Here is a 16777-nt window from a genome sequence, read left to right as displayed (position 1 = left end):
TAATATTTTTTAAAAATATATATGTAAAGAAAATTGGAAAATAAATAAATTCAACAATAAAAAATTGAAAAACATGTGAAAGACTCTTCGTAGGTACTTTTTTTTAAAAAATTATTATTATTATTTATAATTGCCAAAAATAAACAATCAGATTAAATCATAAAGAGGTGGAAATCTGGTTGAGAAATGCATCAATATTGGCATCGGAAGAACCATCTTCCGCCGCCGCTCGCCGGCAAATCTCTCTGAATTTCATCACATTTTTCCTCATCTCCCTTCCTTCAACGCTCTCTGAGTTCATAAATCTCTTCACAAACTCCGCAATCTCCACTTTCGTCACCAAATTCCTACCCCCAACTGCTTCAAATCGGACCCCAATTTTCCAGTCCTCCACAATCTTCTTACTGTTCGGAACTTGGTCGCAGAATATCGGCCATGTCAGCATCGGAACGGCGGCGTAAACCCCTTCCAGAGTCGAGTTCCATCCGCCGTGAGTCCAAAACCCCCCGACGGCGTTGTGGCACAGAACCCTCAATTGCTCGCACCATTCAACCACCATCCCAGTTTCCCCATTCACGCCTTTCAATCGATCGTCGTCCCCACGCGCCACCCACAAGAACCGAACGCCGCTGGCTTTCACGCCAGCGACGATCTCGTCCATTTGGGCACTCGAAACTGAAAGAAAGCTCCCCTGCGAAACGTACAGAACAGAGCCTTCTGATTGGGAGTCCAGCCACCGGAGATAGTTGTTTGTGCCGCCGCCGCAGCCGTTTGGGGCCGAGCTTCCAAGCTCGAAATATGGTGTACAGGGCCCGACCGTGTAAACTGGGAATGGAAATTTCTGTTTCAAAACATCGATTACAGAGGATTCGAGCTCGTAAACAGAGGTGGAGATGAGAAATTGGGCTTTGTCAATAGAACGCGCCGCTTCCAATGTTAAATCGATGACTTTCCGGCCATCGCCGGAGAAGAAAGTGGGAAGATCGGCCAGACGAGTCTCGGAAACTCCGGGAATATAATCGACAATCTCTCCACCACGCTCTAAGTAACAAAAAAACAACACATTTTCGTCAAAAAAAAAAAAAAATAAATAATAATAAATAAATAAAATAATAACAATAATAATAAAATAAATTTGCCCATAATTTTATGTTCAAAATGGACCTAGAGAATTGGAAGCCGAACTTGTAGCCAAAATCAAATGATGTATTTTGTTCGAGGGCTCAGAAGAAAAGAGCCGAACACTATTAAGAAGAAACTATTTGAGAGATATATAGACCACCGTCGTGAAAGTTTTATAGTGTATTTTGTTGGAGGTGTGAATGGTTGAGAGGCTGAAAGTGGACAAAATCAGTAGGATAGGGCGAATAGTCGGTGATTTCTAATGATAACAAATTCAATAACGGGAATATTTTGGAGTACCTGAGAGGTCAGCTGGGAAATGGCCATTTTCCTCCAAAAGGTCGAAATGGTAATATATGGAGAGAACTGTAACCGACATGGGCCAGAATGAAGCCACCGGAATATTGAAGCGGTTACCCAACCGGGTCGCCCACGTAAGGAAGGAATCGGCGACGATAACCACCGGCGGCGGGTGGAGGTGGGTGAGTAGATTCTGAACGGGAGCCTCCATTACGGTGTTGACTGCTCGGAAGAAACCGGGGAAGTCGTCTGCGCGGCCGAGCTCAGAGGGGATGACGTTCGGGAAAGTGAGGAATTGGATGTTTTGGGGTTTGGGAACGGCGGCGAGGAAGGTGCGCCACTCGTCGGTGACGATGAAGGAGATGAGAAGGTCGGGATTTTTGAGAGAGAGGAGCTTGCAGAGGTTCATGAAGGCGTTGATATGGCCTCTTCCAGGGTAGGGTACGGCGGCGAGGTGGGTGAGCCGCCGTGTTGAAGAAGTGGCCGGAGCCATTTTCAGGGAACCAAAATGGAAGTGTGGACTGTGGAGGAAGAAGAAGGGGCAGTCGGATAAGGATAACGGTCACGGTGCCTAAATATTACATTTACCCAACAACCGTAAAAATAGTTCTGTAAATACCGTGGTGAATATTGATAGGTAAAAATATTAGATAAAATTGTATGAATTTCATAAATTCGAACACGTGTTGAGCTGCGTCGAGACATTTTAACTCTTTTAATTTAGGCCTTCCAGAAAAGGCCCAACTCCACGATGGAGACTGCCGTTGATGCTGACATATGATTAGAAAAATCAAGTTCGGCAGGGGCCCAACTTACAACCGACCGCATTGGAATATGCCCCCCTTCTCTCCCCATGATCGCCCTCCACCGACGGCCATGATTTCGCCATTGGAATAACATTAAGCGAAAACTGTGGACCATGTTTCAGACACGACATCCCCACATGGTTTTTCTTGGTCCTTTCAGTTTTTATTTTTAATATTTAATAATAATAATAATAATTATTATTTTAATTTATGTTCTAATCGTTTAAAATTAAAACACACGAAATAAAATTTGAGAGTTTTATTAAAAGTAAATTTTAATTTTATATTTAATATATAATTTATTTTTTTAATTTTTTTAATTTATCAAATAGATAGAAAATTAAAAATTAAAAAATAAAAGTTTTAATAAAAATAAAGTTACTTTTAATCTAAACTTTTATTATTTTAAACACTAAACCTTTTAATTTTAACCCTAATCAATTTTACTCGACTTTTAAATTTTTACCCTACTCAATTTCGTATTTATGATTAATTATAGGCTTTTTTTAAAAAAATTATTTTGGTAATTTCACATGCCTTTTGGTTGTCTTTACCCTTTTTCATTACTTCATAGGTAAAATTCAAGTAGTTATATACAATCATTTAAAAATTATAGGAAAATGACGGGTTTGGGTGAGGGGCGACAACATAGTTCATCGAAAGCAAATGATAGTTTAGTTCGTTAAAGATGCAACAATGACGATATCAAACTCGTCGATAGATGGGAATGGAAAGGTGTGAGATTCCACATTAGTTGGAAACAGGAACGAAATATTCTTTATAAAAGTGTGAAAACCTCTTCTTAATAGATGCGTTTTTAAACTTTAAAGGAAGCGGGAAGATAAAGGTTAAAGAGAATAATATCTATTAACGATGAGCTTAATTTTTTTTTATTAAGGTTGAGGGACCTGATGTGACCTAACCGAAAGAAATCTATGAAAATAATTTTTATATATTTTTTAAAATAAATAATTATAGAGTTCTTATTGCAATATAATTAAAACATGACCATACGTCTCACATGGTATTGGCTACTTGACTTAAAATATTGGCTCCAATAAGAGAAGGCCACGTGGAGAAAATTGACCAATTCGACACAGGCAAACAATCAATTTCCTAAGGTCCCACGTGGCTTCCATAGACATCATCACGTTCACAATGATACACATCACCATCATGATGATCCCCCCGCCGTCACATCAGATCGGAGGTGCAGCATCAACCTCCATGGACTTCATGTACACTGGATTATCACTCTCACATATTTAATGCTAGACCGCCCATAACAATACCACTCTTGAGACTGTACAACAATCTAATGCAATCTTCTCTTCCCTTTTACCCATTTTTCACGCTCTGAACTTCAAATAAAAAAACTCTCCGATTCACAAATCTGCCGCAGTTTTTCATCGTGTTCTTCTCCATGTAGTTGTAGTGAACGGACTCTGGTACGGCGGAGCCATGGAGACGGCATTGGAGTGCTGGTCGAGTAGGGCTAGTACTGATGAGGATTTGGTGGAGCAGGTGCTGATGAGGACGCAGGATAGATCGGAAGGCTCCAAGTCGGAGAGTTCGTTGGCCGTCGGAGAGAAGGAGTCGTCGGCGATGCAGAAACGGTTGCAGAGATTTAGTCGGAACGTGTCGGAGGCGGTAGCGTCGCTTAAAAACTCCTTGAATCTGGACTCTGTTCGCGATCCCTCACCTACGAAAACCGAGGGGTCTAAGAAGGCTGTCTGGGGGAGTGTTGTGCGGAATCTTACTCAGCTCTATCCTGGCAGTCAGTTGCCGGAAAAGCTCGTCTCCAATATTCGCAAGCATTACGATTCATTGCCTCTTAGGTATGGACTCTGATTAGTAATGTCTTGTTGTAAGTTTAAATTCGTGTTAACTGCAGAGATGGATTGAAAAAGAACGATATATATTATCGCGAATTGATTGGAGCTAGTCTAGTAACTCAGCGTCTTAATTGACGATGGATCATATATCTGTTTCGTAAACATTTTCTAATCCTCTTAATTCTGTATTTTATCATCTTTTGTTTTCTATTATGAACAGTTATGCTCAGGCGGGGTTTGACATGAAAGATGTCTTTCTCCACATCAAATTGATAGAACAGGCATCTGTTTATGACCACCCTGCCATCTTATTTCAAGAAGTGACGAATCATGACGTTCAAAAACCTACAATAAAGCTCACGTTTGCTTGCAACTCTTCAGTTTCATGGTCAGCGATGTCTGGAGCGTTGGAGAGCGCTGGCATTCGCTGTGAGAAAATACAGATTTTTGAGAAGAAGAAATTTAGTCTTGGAGTCATCTTTTTTGTAAATCTAGATGCTCAGGAGAAACTCTTCAAATCCAAGGTTGAAAATGCTCTTAAATTGGCTATTAAGAAGCCGAAAACTAATACAGTGAAGCTCCCATTTGGATTTTGTGGATGCCAAGAAGGTAACACTGGGGGGAAAGATCTGAGAGAAATTGAGGAGGATGCTGTTGATCAAAATTGCAGAAGTGGTTTTGAGAACTCGAATTTGAACGAAAATTTACAGATTGAAATGCCATTATCAACTTCATCCTTTACTGTAACTGTCGATGAATGGCAAACAGTCCAATCTGGTGGACATGAATTGGGTAAATGGCTGCTAAGCTCCGAGAATCTTGAATTCACTGATCAGATTGGACCCAACTCGTTCAAGGGAGTCTACAAGGGCAGAAGAGTTGCTATAGAGAAGATTAAAGGGTGTGAAAAGGGAGTTTCTTACAAGTTTGAGCTCCGAAAGGACTTGTTGGAGCTGATGACATGTGGGCACAAGAACATTCTGATGTTCTATGGTGTTTGTATTGATGAAAATCATGGCCTGTGTGTGGTAACCAAACTAATGGAGGGCGGATCAGTCCATGAATTGATGCTGAAAAATAAAAGGCTTCAAATGAAAGAAATAACCAGGATTGCTGTTGATGTTGTAGAAGGGATCAAATTCATAAATGACCATGGTGTTGCTTATCGTGATCTTAATACACAGAGAATTTTGTTAGATAAGAACGGCAATGCTTGTTTGGGAGACATGGGCATACTCACTGCATGCCGAAACTTAGGCGAGGCAATGGAATACGAGACCGATGGGTATCGATGGCTAGCTCCTGAGGTCGGTTCACTATAACTCTGATTGCACCTGGTATTATCTAAAGCGAGTTTCAACTATAGTATGCATTGAAAAGAACCAAACATATGTCTCTTTGCTTTTAGCTGAATAGCTCAATATCTACTCGCTTTTTTTTAATGAATTTATTACTCTTTGGATTCATTACACTAAACCGCATGGGATGAGTCCCTTTCCAATTAAAGAGACTTTATGTCACTTTCTCCATGTTGGTCCAGTGTGTATAGCATACCGTCATGATCTATGATGCTTTACCTATCAGTATATATATTTGTCTAGGACCTCTCATTTTCTTTAGACCATTAAGATTTAGATTTCACTGCACCATCTGTTTGGCCGAAACTTTGAATTGTTGCCACTTTGTGGAGCCCGCCATCTTAAAGCACTGCTCCTTTCTTCCAAGAAATTTGAAATTCCTTTAGATGTCATCTCCAATTGTCATTACTATCATTTAGAGTAATTAACGAGACAGGTTTTATTGAATTGTATTTGTTGCTCTATCTGGCTTGGCACAGATTATTGCTGGTGACCCGGAGAGTGTTAACGAGACATGGATGAGCAATGTATACAGCTTTGGAATGGTAATATGGGAGATGGTGACTGGCGAGGCAGCATATGGCGCATACTCGCCAGTGCAGGCGGCAGTTGGTATAGCTGCTTGTGGTCTAAGACCTGATGTTCCAAAGGACTGCCCGTCCACCCTGAAAGCTCTGATGACCAGGTGCTGGAACAATTGCCCATCGAAGCGCCCACAATTCTCCGAAATTTTATCAATGCTGCTGGACTCCAACAATAACAATCATAAATGAAGTAAGTAGATTCCTCTTAATCTAAATTAATTCAAAATGTTTACTCAAGTTATTGTAAAGGATTCCTTATGCTCTGCCTTCAATATAGATGTGAGAAGTTTGTGTTGTTAGGATATTAATCCATCTACTTCTCATAAAGGAAAAAAAAAAAAAAAAAAAAAAGAAAAGAAAAAAAGAAAACCCAATATTACCATATAGGAAAACCAACCCTCTTACTCAGTTACCACCACCCTGAAAGCAGGAAGATGACAAAGAAAGATCTTGAGAGAAAGTTCATATCTGTATTGTATGAGATGGAGAATGGATTCTTAAGAGATCATTTAATCTATGACTGAAGCAGATTCTGTGTAGCTAGCCATCTATGAAGGGGTAGATAGGGAAAGAAATGATATTTACAGAGATTCCAATTGTTAAATCACTGCCAGAATAGGTTAATGTAAATTTAATCTTATATGATATGGTTTTATGTGGAAAATCTGTAGCAACGAAGAAATGGTAGTCTGATTTCTTCTAGTTCTTACCTTTATGCTTTAAAACCATATGAGAGAGCACACAAGTTACTTTTGTTGCTTGCTTCTTATATTCCTAACATGTTAATATGAATATTTGTGTGCCAACTTTATTGAATTTATGAGGAAGAAAAAGAACAGGGCAGGTTATGACTTACAATCGATTTATGGTTCGTTACATGGGAACATTTTGTGTTGACGGGTGGCAGGTCGACATGATCTCCATGAGTCAAATTACCAACAAGGGCTTAGGGCATAAGTGTTAATGTGACCCGTGTTTCAAGTCACTCCAAAACATGTTGCCATGATCTATGCAATACCCTTGATGGTAATGTGACCCGTGTGTCGAAGTCATGCCAAAACATGTTGACATGATCTCGATGACACCTTTTCTGATAACATGACTTGTGTTCAAAGTCACTGAGAGCATGTTTTTTAATTTTTCTAAATCACAAAATTTTAATTAGGTGGAAACATGTTAATTGGATTCATTATGGTTGATTGTCTACCTAAGAATTGCTTGATTTTACTCATATTAAAATTACTCTTTTGTTAGTTGAATTTGTCTTTTATTATCTTGGTTGACTTTAATCGGCTTGGTTCATTTTTCGGAAACCTCAATTTTTTAGGCCGTTAATACATACATACATACAGACATAATTTAAAATTAAATAAAAAACAAAATGGCATTGAATTAGTGCCTGCATTTATGATTTAGGGGTCGTGCTATTTTCTATTTTAAAATATAATTTAAAAGTTTTTTTTTTAATAAATTTTTTTTGAATGTTTTCTTATTATGTTCTTGTTTATTTATTCCATTTACATTAAATTATAAACTGTGTGTAGTCATTTATAGGCTTGTTGTTTTGGTAAGCATTAAATAGCACACGTGAAAACAAAGATTCATTTTGTGTTTTCTTTTTTATTTATTTTAAAAACAATATCAAAAATAAAAATTAATATCATAAGTTTCGTGTATATATATATATATATATATATATATATTTCTAATCTTTAAAGAAGTGAGACTCGTTTATTTTTTACAAATGTATTATCTTTTCTTTAATCATAAAAGCAAATTATTTAAGTCCTCGAATTCAAATATTATTTTAAGTTAGGCTTTAGGGTTTATCAACGAGAGCCCACATTTTTGTGAAACAAAGTATTTTGGTTCTTGTCACTCTCTAGAGATCGGGTACATTATAAGCATTAATATTAGCTAGAAACTCTGACAATTAATCGTGATTTTAAGCTCCCACCTTTGCAAATTATTTGAATTTAATTAATTATATAATTATCAATGTAATACATATCTTGACTTCGTATGCCATAAGCTCGAGTAGATATTCTAAAAAAAGACAACAGTGTCCAATAGCAACTTTGTAATAAAATAATAATTAATTTAAAAAAAAAAAAAAAGAATTTGGGAGCTTATATTAAATGAAGTAAAAATAAATAAATAAATAAATAAAGGAAAATAAAGGGCAGATGTAGCGAGAGTAGCGTCTTCCTTACCGTACCGAAGCGTTTCTCTTTTTTTCTCTTTTTCTCCCGCAATGGAGAGAGGAATAAACAGCATCTGTCCCCAATCTTCCCGAGGCCCCAAACCCTAGAGATCGATAAACCATGTCCCTGCAAAAAACCATATTTGCCCTTCTTCTCTTCCATATATGAACCCTTTTCACCTTCCATTTCCTCTCCAAGAAACCTCTGGATTCCACCTCAATTCCAAGAGCTTTAACCGTCTTCATCGCCACTGCGCCATATCCCCCATTTCCCCCTTCAGATTCCTTCCTTCATCTTCGTTTACGCTCCTAATCGGTACGTTTCCTTCTCCCTTTTTCTCTTAATTAATCTCTTTTTCTCTCTCTTTTTTGTTTTTGTTTCGTTGTTTCTTTCCACTTTCAAATCTGTGCCCATTTCCTGGATCATGTGGCCTGAGCTAGGGTTTATCGGTCTTCCTCCGATCGGTGATCTTTTAGTGTTTCGAGAGGTTTATGGCGGAGTTCTTGATGAATTATTTCTGGGTTTTGTTGTATTGCTTGTTTTCTTCATCATGCTGAGGTCTTTTGGGGTTTTCAGCAGCCTACTGCACTTTATGCTTCCCAGGAAGAGAGCTGGTGAAGAAGGTGTGGCTGTAGAAGAAAAAACCGATAACAGCAGCAGCAGTAACAACAACAACAACAACAACAACAATAACAGCAACAACAGCGTTCGCAACGAGGGTGCGTCTCTGATCAAGAAGCAGCGGATCGATTCCGACTCCAACGCCAACAGTAAGGTAGCTGCCGTTGCCACTGGTGCTAACAACATCGTGTACGACGGTGCATCGTTGATCATGGCCTCGGCTAATTCTAATCCGCCAGATATTGATGAGGATCTGCACAGCCGACAACTTGCTGTGTATGGCCGCGAAACCATGCGGAAGCTTTTTGCCTCCAATGTCCTCATTTCTGGGATGCAAGGTCTTGGCGCTGAGATTGGTAAATACTGACGGAACTCCTTTTTTGCTAATTTTGCCTATACTGATCCGCTCCCTTGCATGTTTAGGGTCTGGTACCTCTGTCTTTTTGTTTTTGGCCGTGCTAGATGTTCATTGGTAACTAACGCGCATCTGACGGTCGGCCTTTTTGGCTTAAAATGTCCACTCCTTCTCTATATATATGTGTGTGTATATATATTTACATTGAATCGATTTCTCTTGGTCTTTCATTAGAGCTGGTTGTTCTTTCAGTTTTTGCTTAATCTTGTGATCTTATTTGGATTTGATTTGCGAGGGGATTTTCTTCATGCTTGCTTACTTTTGGCTCTTAATGTTTAGTTCTTAAGTTTTCTATTTTAACGATGATTTATTGTATTTTGCGTCTCTTCCTGCAGCAAAGAATGTTATTCTTGCTGGGGTGAAGTCCGTGACCTTGCATGACGAAGGTATAGTGGAGTTATGGGATCTGTCTAGTAATTTTGTGTTCTCAGAGAGTGATATTGGCAAAAATAGAGCACTTGCCTCTGCTCAGAAGTTGCAAGATCTCAACAATTCTGTCATTGTACACACCTTGACGACTAAGTTAGTGAAAGAACAACTTTCCGAATTTGAGGTATTCTATCTTTATGCATATTTTCTACTCATTTCTTTAAGAAGTGGTTAGACTTCTCATATACTACATGTGATAATGCGAAGATTTCTGAGTTGAAGGATGTGTTCCTAAAAAAACGCATTCATTGGAATTGGAAGCCTAGCATTAAAACCATTTGAACATCATATGCAAAATAAGAAGTTTAGTGACAAGGCCTACACTTCACTTCCAAATGTTCATATTTCTCTATTATTTTGTCTGGAATTTTGTATAGAACTGTAGAAGTTATGGTCATCTAATTTGAGAATCCCACATGACCTTCTGATGAAGGTCAACTTGTATTCTCCTCACTTTATTTGTTTATAATTGTGAGCTTATGTCTTAGATTCTTGTATCATGTATCATTTTTATGTTAGAACTGTAGTAGACTGTTTCTTTATATTAGCCTATTGAGCACAAGATTCATGGTAGATCATCTCCAAATCTACCATTTGAAATGGTGATGATACCTTGTCATACTCCTGAACTGCCTCCTGATGTCAAAGTTCAATTTGATTTTAGAGTTCCTACCAAAATTTTCAAGGCACGAAAATGATCCAATGAGAGAGCCTTTTGTTTTCTTGGGACTATTACACCAATTTGGTCGGAATGAGCATTTTGGATGTATATTTTCGTAAGTGTTGAAGCCTTAATTAGAGAACTCTAAACGACCACCCTTAACTCTTTAAGGGAGAAAGTGCTAGTGGTACAATGGCAATACCTTTTCTAAAAAATCCCAACATTTTCGCAGTATCATACTTGAGATGGTTTCTAGACTTCTTAAAGAATTCAATAGAGAGTAGGGTGTGACCCTCACATTGAAACAAGCAAAGCGGCGACTCTCAAGAGACTCTAATTTGGCCACGGAAGGACTAATATAGAAGAATGTCATGATGCGATCGAGGAGGATGGTGCGTCATTCAACACACCATATATGTGTGTATTGCAGAGGAAAAGAGACATAAGCAAGATAGGAACAATGAGTGGACATGAGCATCATAGATAGGCTTGTTGAAGGGGGTTGGGTAGGGCCTCAGGCCTTAACCTTGAAAGTTGGGGTTCTGGAGGGAATTTGGGCATGCGATTCTAGAGTCAAGTTTGTCCATAGGAAATATGAAAGCTCATCAAATTTGGTATTAATCGGACATTGGACGGATGCTCCACAACACTGTATGTCTGTTCACCAAAATCATGTTTACACCCGCCAATTTGGAGATGCCTTAAATTGTACTACAGGGGAAAGTATGGTGTCAGCTCTCCACCACCCCTAGGCCTTGTGGCCTAAGCGAGTGTTTCGAGACGAGTGTATCGGATGACTTCCTTTGAAATGGGTTTTTCAAGGACATTTTTCAGGCGGCATGGGTGTGCCAATATTGTGCCTCTGCCTGAGTATCGAAGGTTGGATTTTGCACCTGTCGCTATTCGGTACAATATCTAAATGACATGGAATGGGCACAGGAGGGCCAATGCCTCGATAAGAACCTAGGTAGATGGATGTTTGGAATGTCTTGAGATTATGATCGACACGTGGGCCGATTCTCGATGGCATGACCGACGGCTTGGAATGACATTAAGACATGGGGCTATGTTGTTGGGAACCAGGATGACAAAATGAGATGCAGCATTGCATTGAGAGACCTTGGCTCTGAGTAGAGGCAAGTCAGTTATGTCGCAAATGTTCAGGCAGCGTGTGTGGCCGAACAAGATTGGATTTTGCACGATCGATATTCGATTGGCGAAGACAAACCTCGCCTAAGGTATGATGAAACCACAAAGCCGAATGAAATAAGAATATGGGGCTTGAGTTCCCCTTAAGGCTGGTCGTGAATGTGTCAAGATCGTGATGTTGCATGGTTGAAAAAGTACAACTAGGACACCTAACCTCTAGATATCAAAGGCCAAATTCCTGCATTTGTGGAAATTACCATTTAATTGTAGTACTTGACTTTGAGAACATGTTGTAGCTGAACGGGGATGGGGGGTTGATTATTTGAGAAGTTTCAAATGATTGACGTTTATTAGATTGCTCAAGGAAGGTTGGTTTGAGACGGATATTGGAGAGGTTTTGATCTCAGGCTATGTTGAAGCGGACGAGATAGACAGTGATTTTTTCCTGGTGGTGGTTGGTTAAGATTTTTGACCATCAGGGTCCGCTCTAGACAAAATGACCCACTCTGAAATGCTCCAGTGTTCTTGAAGGCATTGAGGAGTACCTAGATTATTCAAAAGGTATTCCGTTCACAAAGCGATGGACTGATTTCCATTTTCTTCTTTTACTGGTGAGGGTGTTAGACATAAGCTCCGAGCATGAGTGCGTTCAGATCTAGACACTTGCACCTGAAGGTTACAAAATATTAATGAAGTCTATGCCAAGTGCTGCCTAAGATTGTACATATATTTTAATATAAACAGTGTCAACTGAGACCCGTTATAGGAAATTGTTCCAGATTGATTATATATGATTGATAAATTTCAGCCAAATGACAATATTATCTTTCTACCTCTCTTCCTCAGCTTCCTTCTCTCAGAAGACCTCACCCTTGAGTTTTACTATATGTTGAGTTGGGGACTTGGGAGACGATGTACAAATTTCACAAACTGTTCACTCCTAGACCTAAAAGTACTGAAATTCAAAACATACTGTTTCTTATTGAAGAGAAAAATAGAAATTCCATACTAAAAATGTGGATTGGAGCTCATCAAACTACGAGGAAAACAGCTCATAAGCTCTTTCTTATGATCTGAAAATGTTCAATGAAAGAAGTTTCTTTGGGATAATTTTATTAGTCTTTCATTTCGTAGTTCTTTCGAGGCTATATTTAATGTGGTTGTTTGTGGCTCTTTTCCATACCTATAGCTACTTTTCTCCTCTTTAATTTATGAGGCCTTTTGTAATCTTGCCCTTGGAGTTCCCCCTTTCAATATCATACTAAGAACGAAATTCTTTCTTATTAAGGAAAGGAAAACTGAAAACTTAAACGAAAAATGCAGTTTTGAGATGATAAAATCACCATAAATTTTTTTTTTATCAAATTTTCAACTGGTTGCAAATTCATAGAAGGATCATGACTTCTGCTAGTTAAAAAATATAATAGATGGAGTTAACATCAATTATGTGTGCTTATTTTTCATGTATATGAGTTCCATGCACATGATGTAACTTTTCTGTGGATGCAGGTTGTTGTTTTCACTGATACTGGCCTTGACAAGGCTATGGAATTCAATGACTTCTGTCATAACCACCAGCCTCCTATTGCATTTATCAAGACTGAAGTTAGAGGGCTCTTTGGTTCGGTATTTTGTGACTTTGGTCCCGAGTTCACTGTTTATGATGTGTATGGAGAGGACCCACACACTGGCATAATTGCGTCCATTAGCAATGACAATCCTGCACTTGTTTCCTGTGTTGACGATGAGAGGCTTGAGTTTCAGGATGGAGATCTTGTGGTGTTTTCTGAAGTTCATGGTATGACAGAGCTGAATGATGGGAAGCCGAGAAGGATTAAAAATTGCAGGGCCTATTCATTTACTCTCGAGGAGGATACTACAAACTTCGGTAGCTATGAGAAAGGGGGCATTGTCACACAGGTGAAAGAGCCCAAGATGTTGAACTTCAAGCCATTAAGAGAAGCAATCAACGATCCTGGTGACTTCCTTCTCAGTGATTTCTCCAAGTTCGATCGTCCTCCTCTCCTACACTTGGCATTCCTGGCCTTAGATAAATTCGTGACTGAGTTGGGTCGCCTACCAGTTGCTGGTTCTGAGGAGGATGCTCAAAAGCTGATTTCTGTTGCCAGTAATGTTAACGAGAGTCTAGGAGACGGGAGAGTCGAAGACATTAATCCTAAGCTTTTGAGACATTTTGCATTTGGTGCCAAGGCAGTACTGAATCCGATGGCTGCCATGTTTGGTGGTATTGTAGCTCAAGAGGTTCTCAAAGCGTGCTCTGGAAAGTTTCATCCACTTGTCCAGGTTAGTAGATTACTTATGTTTTGAGTCTGATAAATATGCCTTAACGACCTTCGTATTGCAACGCCTTGGACCTTTTTGTTCAATGAGGTACATACAAGTTTACATCTCTCTCTGCTTATATGAATTATATCATAATCTATAGGAACAGTGAAGTTGTTGCAATAACCCTCCCTGCATGCTGGGATTGTCATTTGGTTACTATTTCTTGCATCCTTATGGTATTTTCTTTCGAATATGCAGTTTTTCTATTTTGACTCGTTGGAGTCTCTTCCCACAGAGTCATTGGAAGCCAGTGATTTTAGACCCTTGAATAGTCGTTATGATGCACAGATTTCTGTGTTTGGGTCAAAACTTCAGAAGAAACTGGAAAATGCCAAAGTCTTTATGGTTGGATCTGGTGCTCTAGGTTGTGAGTTCTTGAAGAACCTTGCACTTATGGGAGTTTCATGTAGCAACGAAGGGAAGCTAACGATTACGGATGATGATGTAATTGAAAAAAGCAACCTTAGTCGGCAGTTCCTTTTCCGTGACTGGAACATTGGGCAGGCGAAATCTACTGTTGCTGCTTCTGCTGCTGTTGCAATTAATAAGCACCTCAACATCGAAGCTTTGCAGAATCGTGTTAGTCCCGAGACTGAAAACGTCTTCGATGATAGCTTTTGGGAAAATTTGAATGTTGTGGTTAACGCACTAGACAATGTAAATGCAAGGCTCTATGTTGATCAAAGGTGCTTATACTTCCAGAAACCACTTTTAGAATCTGGAACTCTTGGTGCTAAATGCAATACTCAAATGGTCATCCCTCACCTGACTGAAAACTATGGGGCATCAAGAGACCCCCCTGAGAAACAAGCGCCCATGTGCACTGTGCATTCGTTTCCACATAATATCGACCACTGTTTGACATGGGCTCGATCCGAATTTGAGGGCTTGCTTGAGAAGACTCCTACTGATGTGAATGCTTATCTATTGAATCCTAGTGAATATACTTCTGCAATGATGAATGCTGGTGATGCTCAGTCTAGGGACACTTTAGAGCGCATTCTCGAGTGTCTTGATAGAGAAAGATGCGAGACGTTTGAAGACTGCATTACATGGGCTCGCTTGAAGTACTATTCTTCATATTCTCAACTCTCATTTGTTTCCATTTAACTTTTGATGTTCAGTTGTTTAATGTTTTATTGATTCGTGTTGTGATATTATAACTTCGACAGGTTTGAAGATTATTTTTCGAACCGTGTAAAGCAGTTGATATACACATTTCCTGAAGATGCCGTAACTAGCAATGGGGCACCATTCTGGTCTGCCCCAAAGAGATTTCCCCATCCACTCCAGTTTTCAACTGCCGATCAAAGCTACCTTCATTTTGTTTTGGCGGCGGCTATACTAAGAGCAGAATCATATGCCATCCCGATTCCTGACTGGGTTAAGAACCCCACGAAATTGGCCGATGCAGTTGACCGAGTTATAGTACCAGATTTTATGCCCAAAAAAGATGCCAAGATTGTGACTGATGAGAAGGCAACCAGTCTCTCTACAGCATCGGTTGACGATGCGGCCGTTATCCATGACCTGGTGAACAAATTGGAGGATACACGCAGGAAGCTACCAGAGGGATTCAGGATGAAACCGATTCAGTTTGAGAAGGTCGTTCGTTAGAGGATTTATTGATATTGTTATGTGTGATCAAAAATATTTCTGGAGATCTTAGAATCAATGGTGTAAATCTAACTAGCTTAGTTTGGATGGTGCAGGATGATGATTCGAATTTCCATATGGATCTCATAGCTGGGCTGGCTAACATGAGAGCGAGGAATTACAGCATTCCTGAAGTAGACAAGTTGAAAGCCAAGTTCATTGCTGGAAGGATCATCCCCGCCATTGCTACCTCTACTGCAATGGCTACAGGTCTCGTCTGCCTCGAACTGTACAAAGTTCTAGATGGCGGTCATAAGGTGGAGGATTACCGTAACACGTTTGCGAACCTTGCATTGCCTCTGTTCTCCATGGCCGAGCCAGTCCCGCCCAAGGTCATCAAGCACCGGGACATGAGCTGGACTGTCTGGGACAGATGGATCATCAAAGACAACCCTACACTCAGACAACTTATTGAATGGTTGAAGAACAAGGGATTGAATGCCTACAGCATCTCGTGCGGTAGCTGTCTCCTGTACAATAGTATGTTCCCTCGACACAGAGATCGAATGGACAAGAAGGTAGTTGATTTAGCTCGAGATGTGGCCAAGGTGGAACTGCCTCCATACCGTCGACATTTGGATGTTGTCGTAGCATGCGAGGATGATGAGGATAATGATATTGACATCCCTCTGGTGTCGGTTTACTTCCGTTAGGTTCTCTTCTTTGCCGGAGCGTTCTTCAACTTTGATCAGACATTGTTTTACAGTCTTAAAAGTTTAGTACTCCAGAACTCCGAGAGTATTAAAATATTAAATGGGCGGACAAAGGTCACGTATTCTTCTACAAGAACTTGAAAGGAACTTTGATTTGTGCAAAATATAATATCACTGGCTTTGGGATGTTTGTGGTTCATAGCGCTATTTCTCTGCTTTACAACACCTCTTCCTCTCTTTCCTTATGGTTGCAAGGATTAACATCCTCATTTCTCGCTTGTTTTCTGATTGGCCTTTACGTCAAAGTCTGTTTATTGTGAATTAAATGTTTCAAATTGGAGTTTAATCTGTACTTGGAAATAGACAAGTATATGATTTTTTTCTTAGTATCTAGATTAAATTTATGTATATAAATAGGTATTTAGACATAGATTTGGCTTTAGATTTTGAAGGAATAGCCAATATTAAGGGTTTGTTTTTTTTATTTTTTACTTTAAACCTACTTTTTAAACACGTTTTAAACATGCTATACCAGTTTTGAAAACAACGAAAATTAATTTTTTTAGAACTTAATTTTGTTTTTAAAATTTTGGCAAATAGAAAACTTAACTAAAAAAATGTGAAAACAATCCTAATTT

The 16777-nt window shown here is 39.3% G+C and overlaps 3 protein-coding genes across 3 annotated transcripts; 2 read left to right on the top strand and 1 right to left on the bottom strand.

The window, feature by feature from the left end:
* Positions 1-111: 111 nt before the first annotated feature.
* Positions 112-2026, bottom strand: LOC111484477 (UDP-glycosyltransferase 87A1-like). The gene is made up of 2 exons (XM_023131100.1): positions 1423-2026; positions 112-1041 (listed from the first exon to the last, which is right to left on the bottom strand). Exons 1-2 carry the CDS (start codon positions 1913-1915, stop codon positions 158-160), a joined length of 1377 nt encoding a protein of 458 aa, XP_022986868.1. The 5' UTR covers positions 1916-2026; the 3' UTR covers positions 112-157.
* Positions 2027-3539: 1513 nt separating this feature from the next.
* On the top strand, positions 3540-6669 carry LOC111484449 (fibroblast growth factor receptor). The gene is made up of 3 exons (XM_023131050.1): positions 3540-4066; positions 4284-5370; positions 5901-6669. The coding sequence occupies exons 1-3, from the start codon at positions 3690-3692 to the stop codon at positions 6192-6194; spliced, it is 1758 nt and encodes a 585-aa protein (XP_022986818.1). The 5' UTR covers positions 3540-3689; the 3' UTR covers positions 6195-6669.
* Positions 6670-8271: 1602 nt separating this feature from the next.
* Positions 8272-16422, top strand: LOC111484417 (ubiquitin-activating enzyme E1 1-like). Its single transcript, XM_023130988.1, has 7 exons — positions 8272-8524; positions 8786-9186; positions 9581-9798; positions 12994-13788; positions 14029-14897; positions 15003-15435; positions 15543-16422. The coding sequence occupies exons 2-7, from the start codon at positions 8802-8804 to the stop codon at positions 16137-16139; spliced, it is 3297 nt and encodes a 1098-aa protein (XP_022986756.1). The 5' UTR covers positions 8272-8524; positions 8786-8801; the 3' UTR covers positions 16140-16422.
* Positions 16423-16777: the final 355 nt, after the last annotated feature.

Source organism: Cucurbita maxima, unplaced genomic scaffold (genome assembly GCF_002738345.1).
Source record: "Cucurbita maxima cultivar Rimu unplaced genomic scaffold, Cmax_1.0 Cma_Scf00009, whole genome shotgun sequence".
Classification (NCBI taxonomy): Eukaryota; Viridiplantae; Streptophyta; class Magnoliopsida; order Cucurbitales; family Cucurbitaceae; genus Cucurbita; species Cucurbita maxima.
Note: the sequence above shows the minus strand (reverse complement) of the source record. Positions and strands in the feature narration are given on the sequence as shown.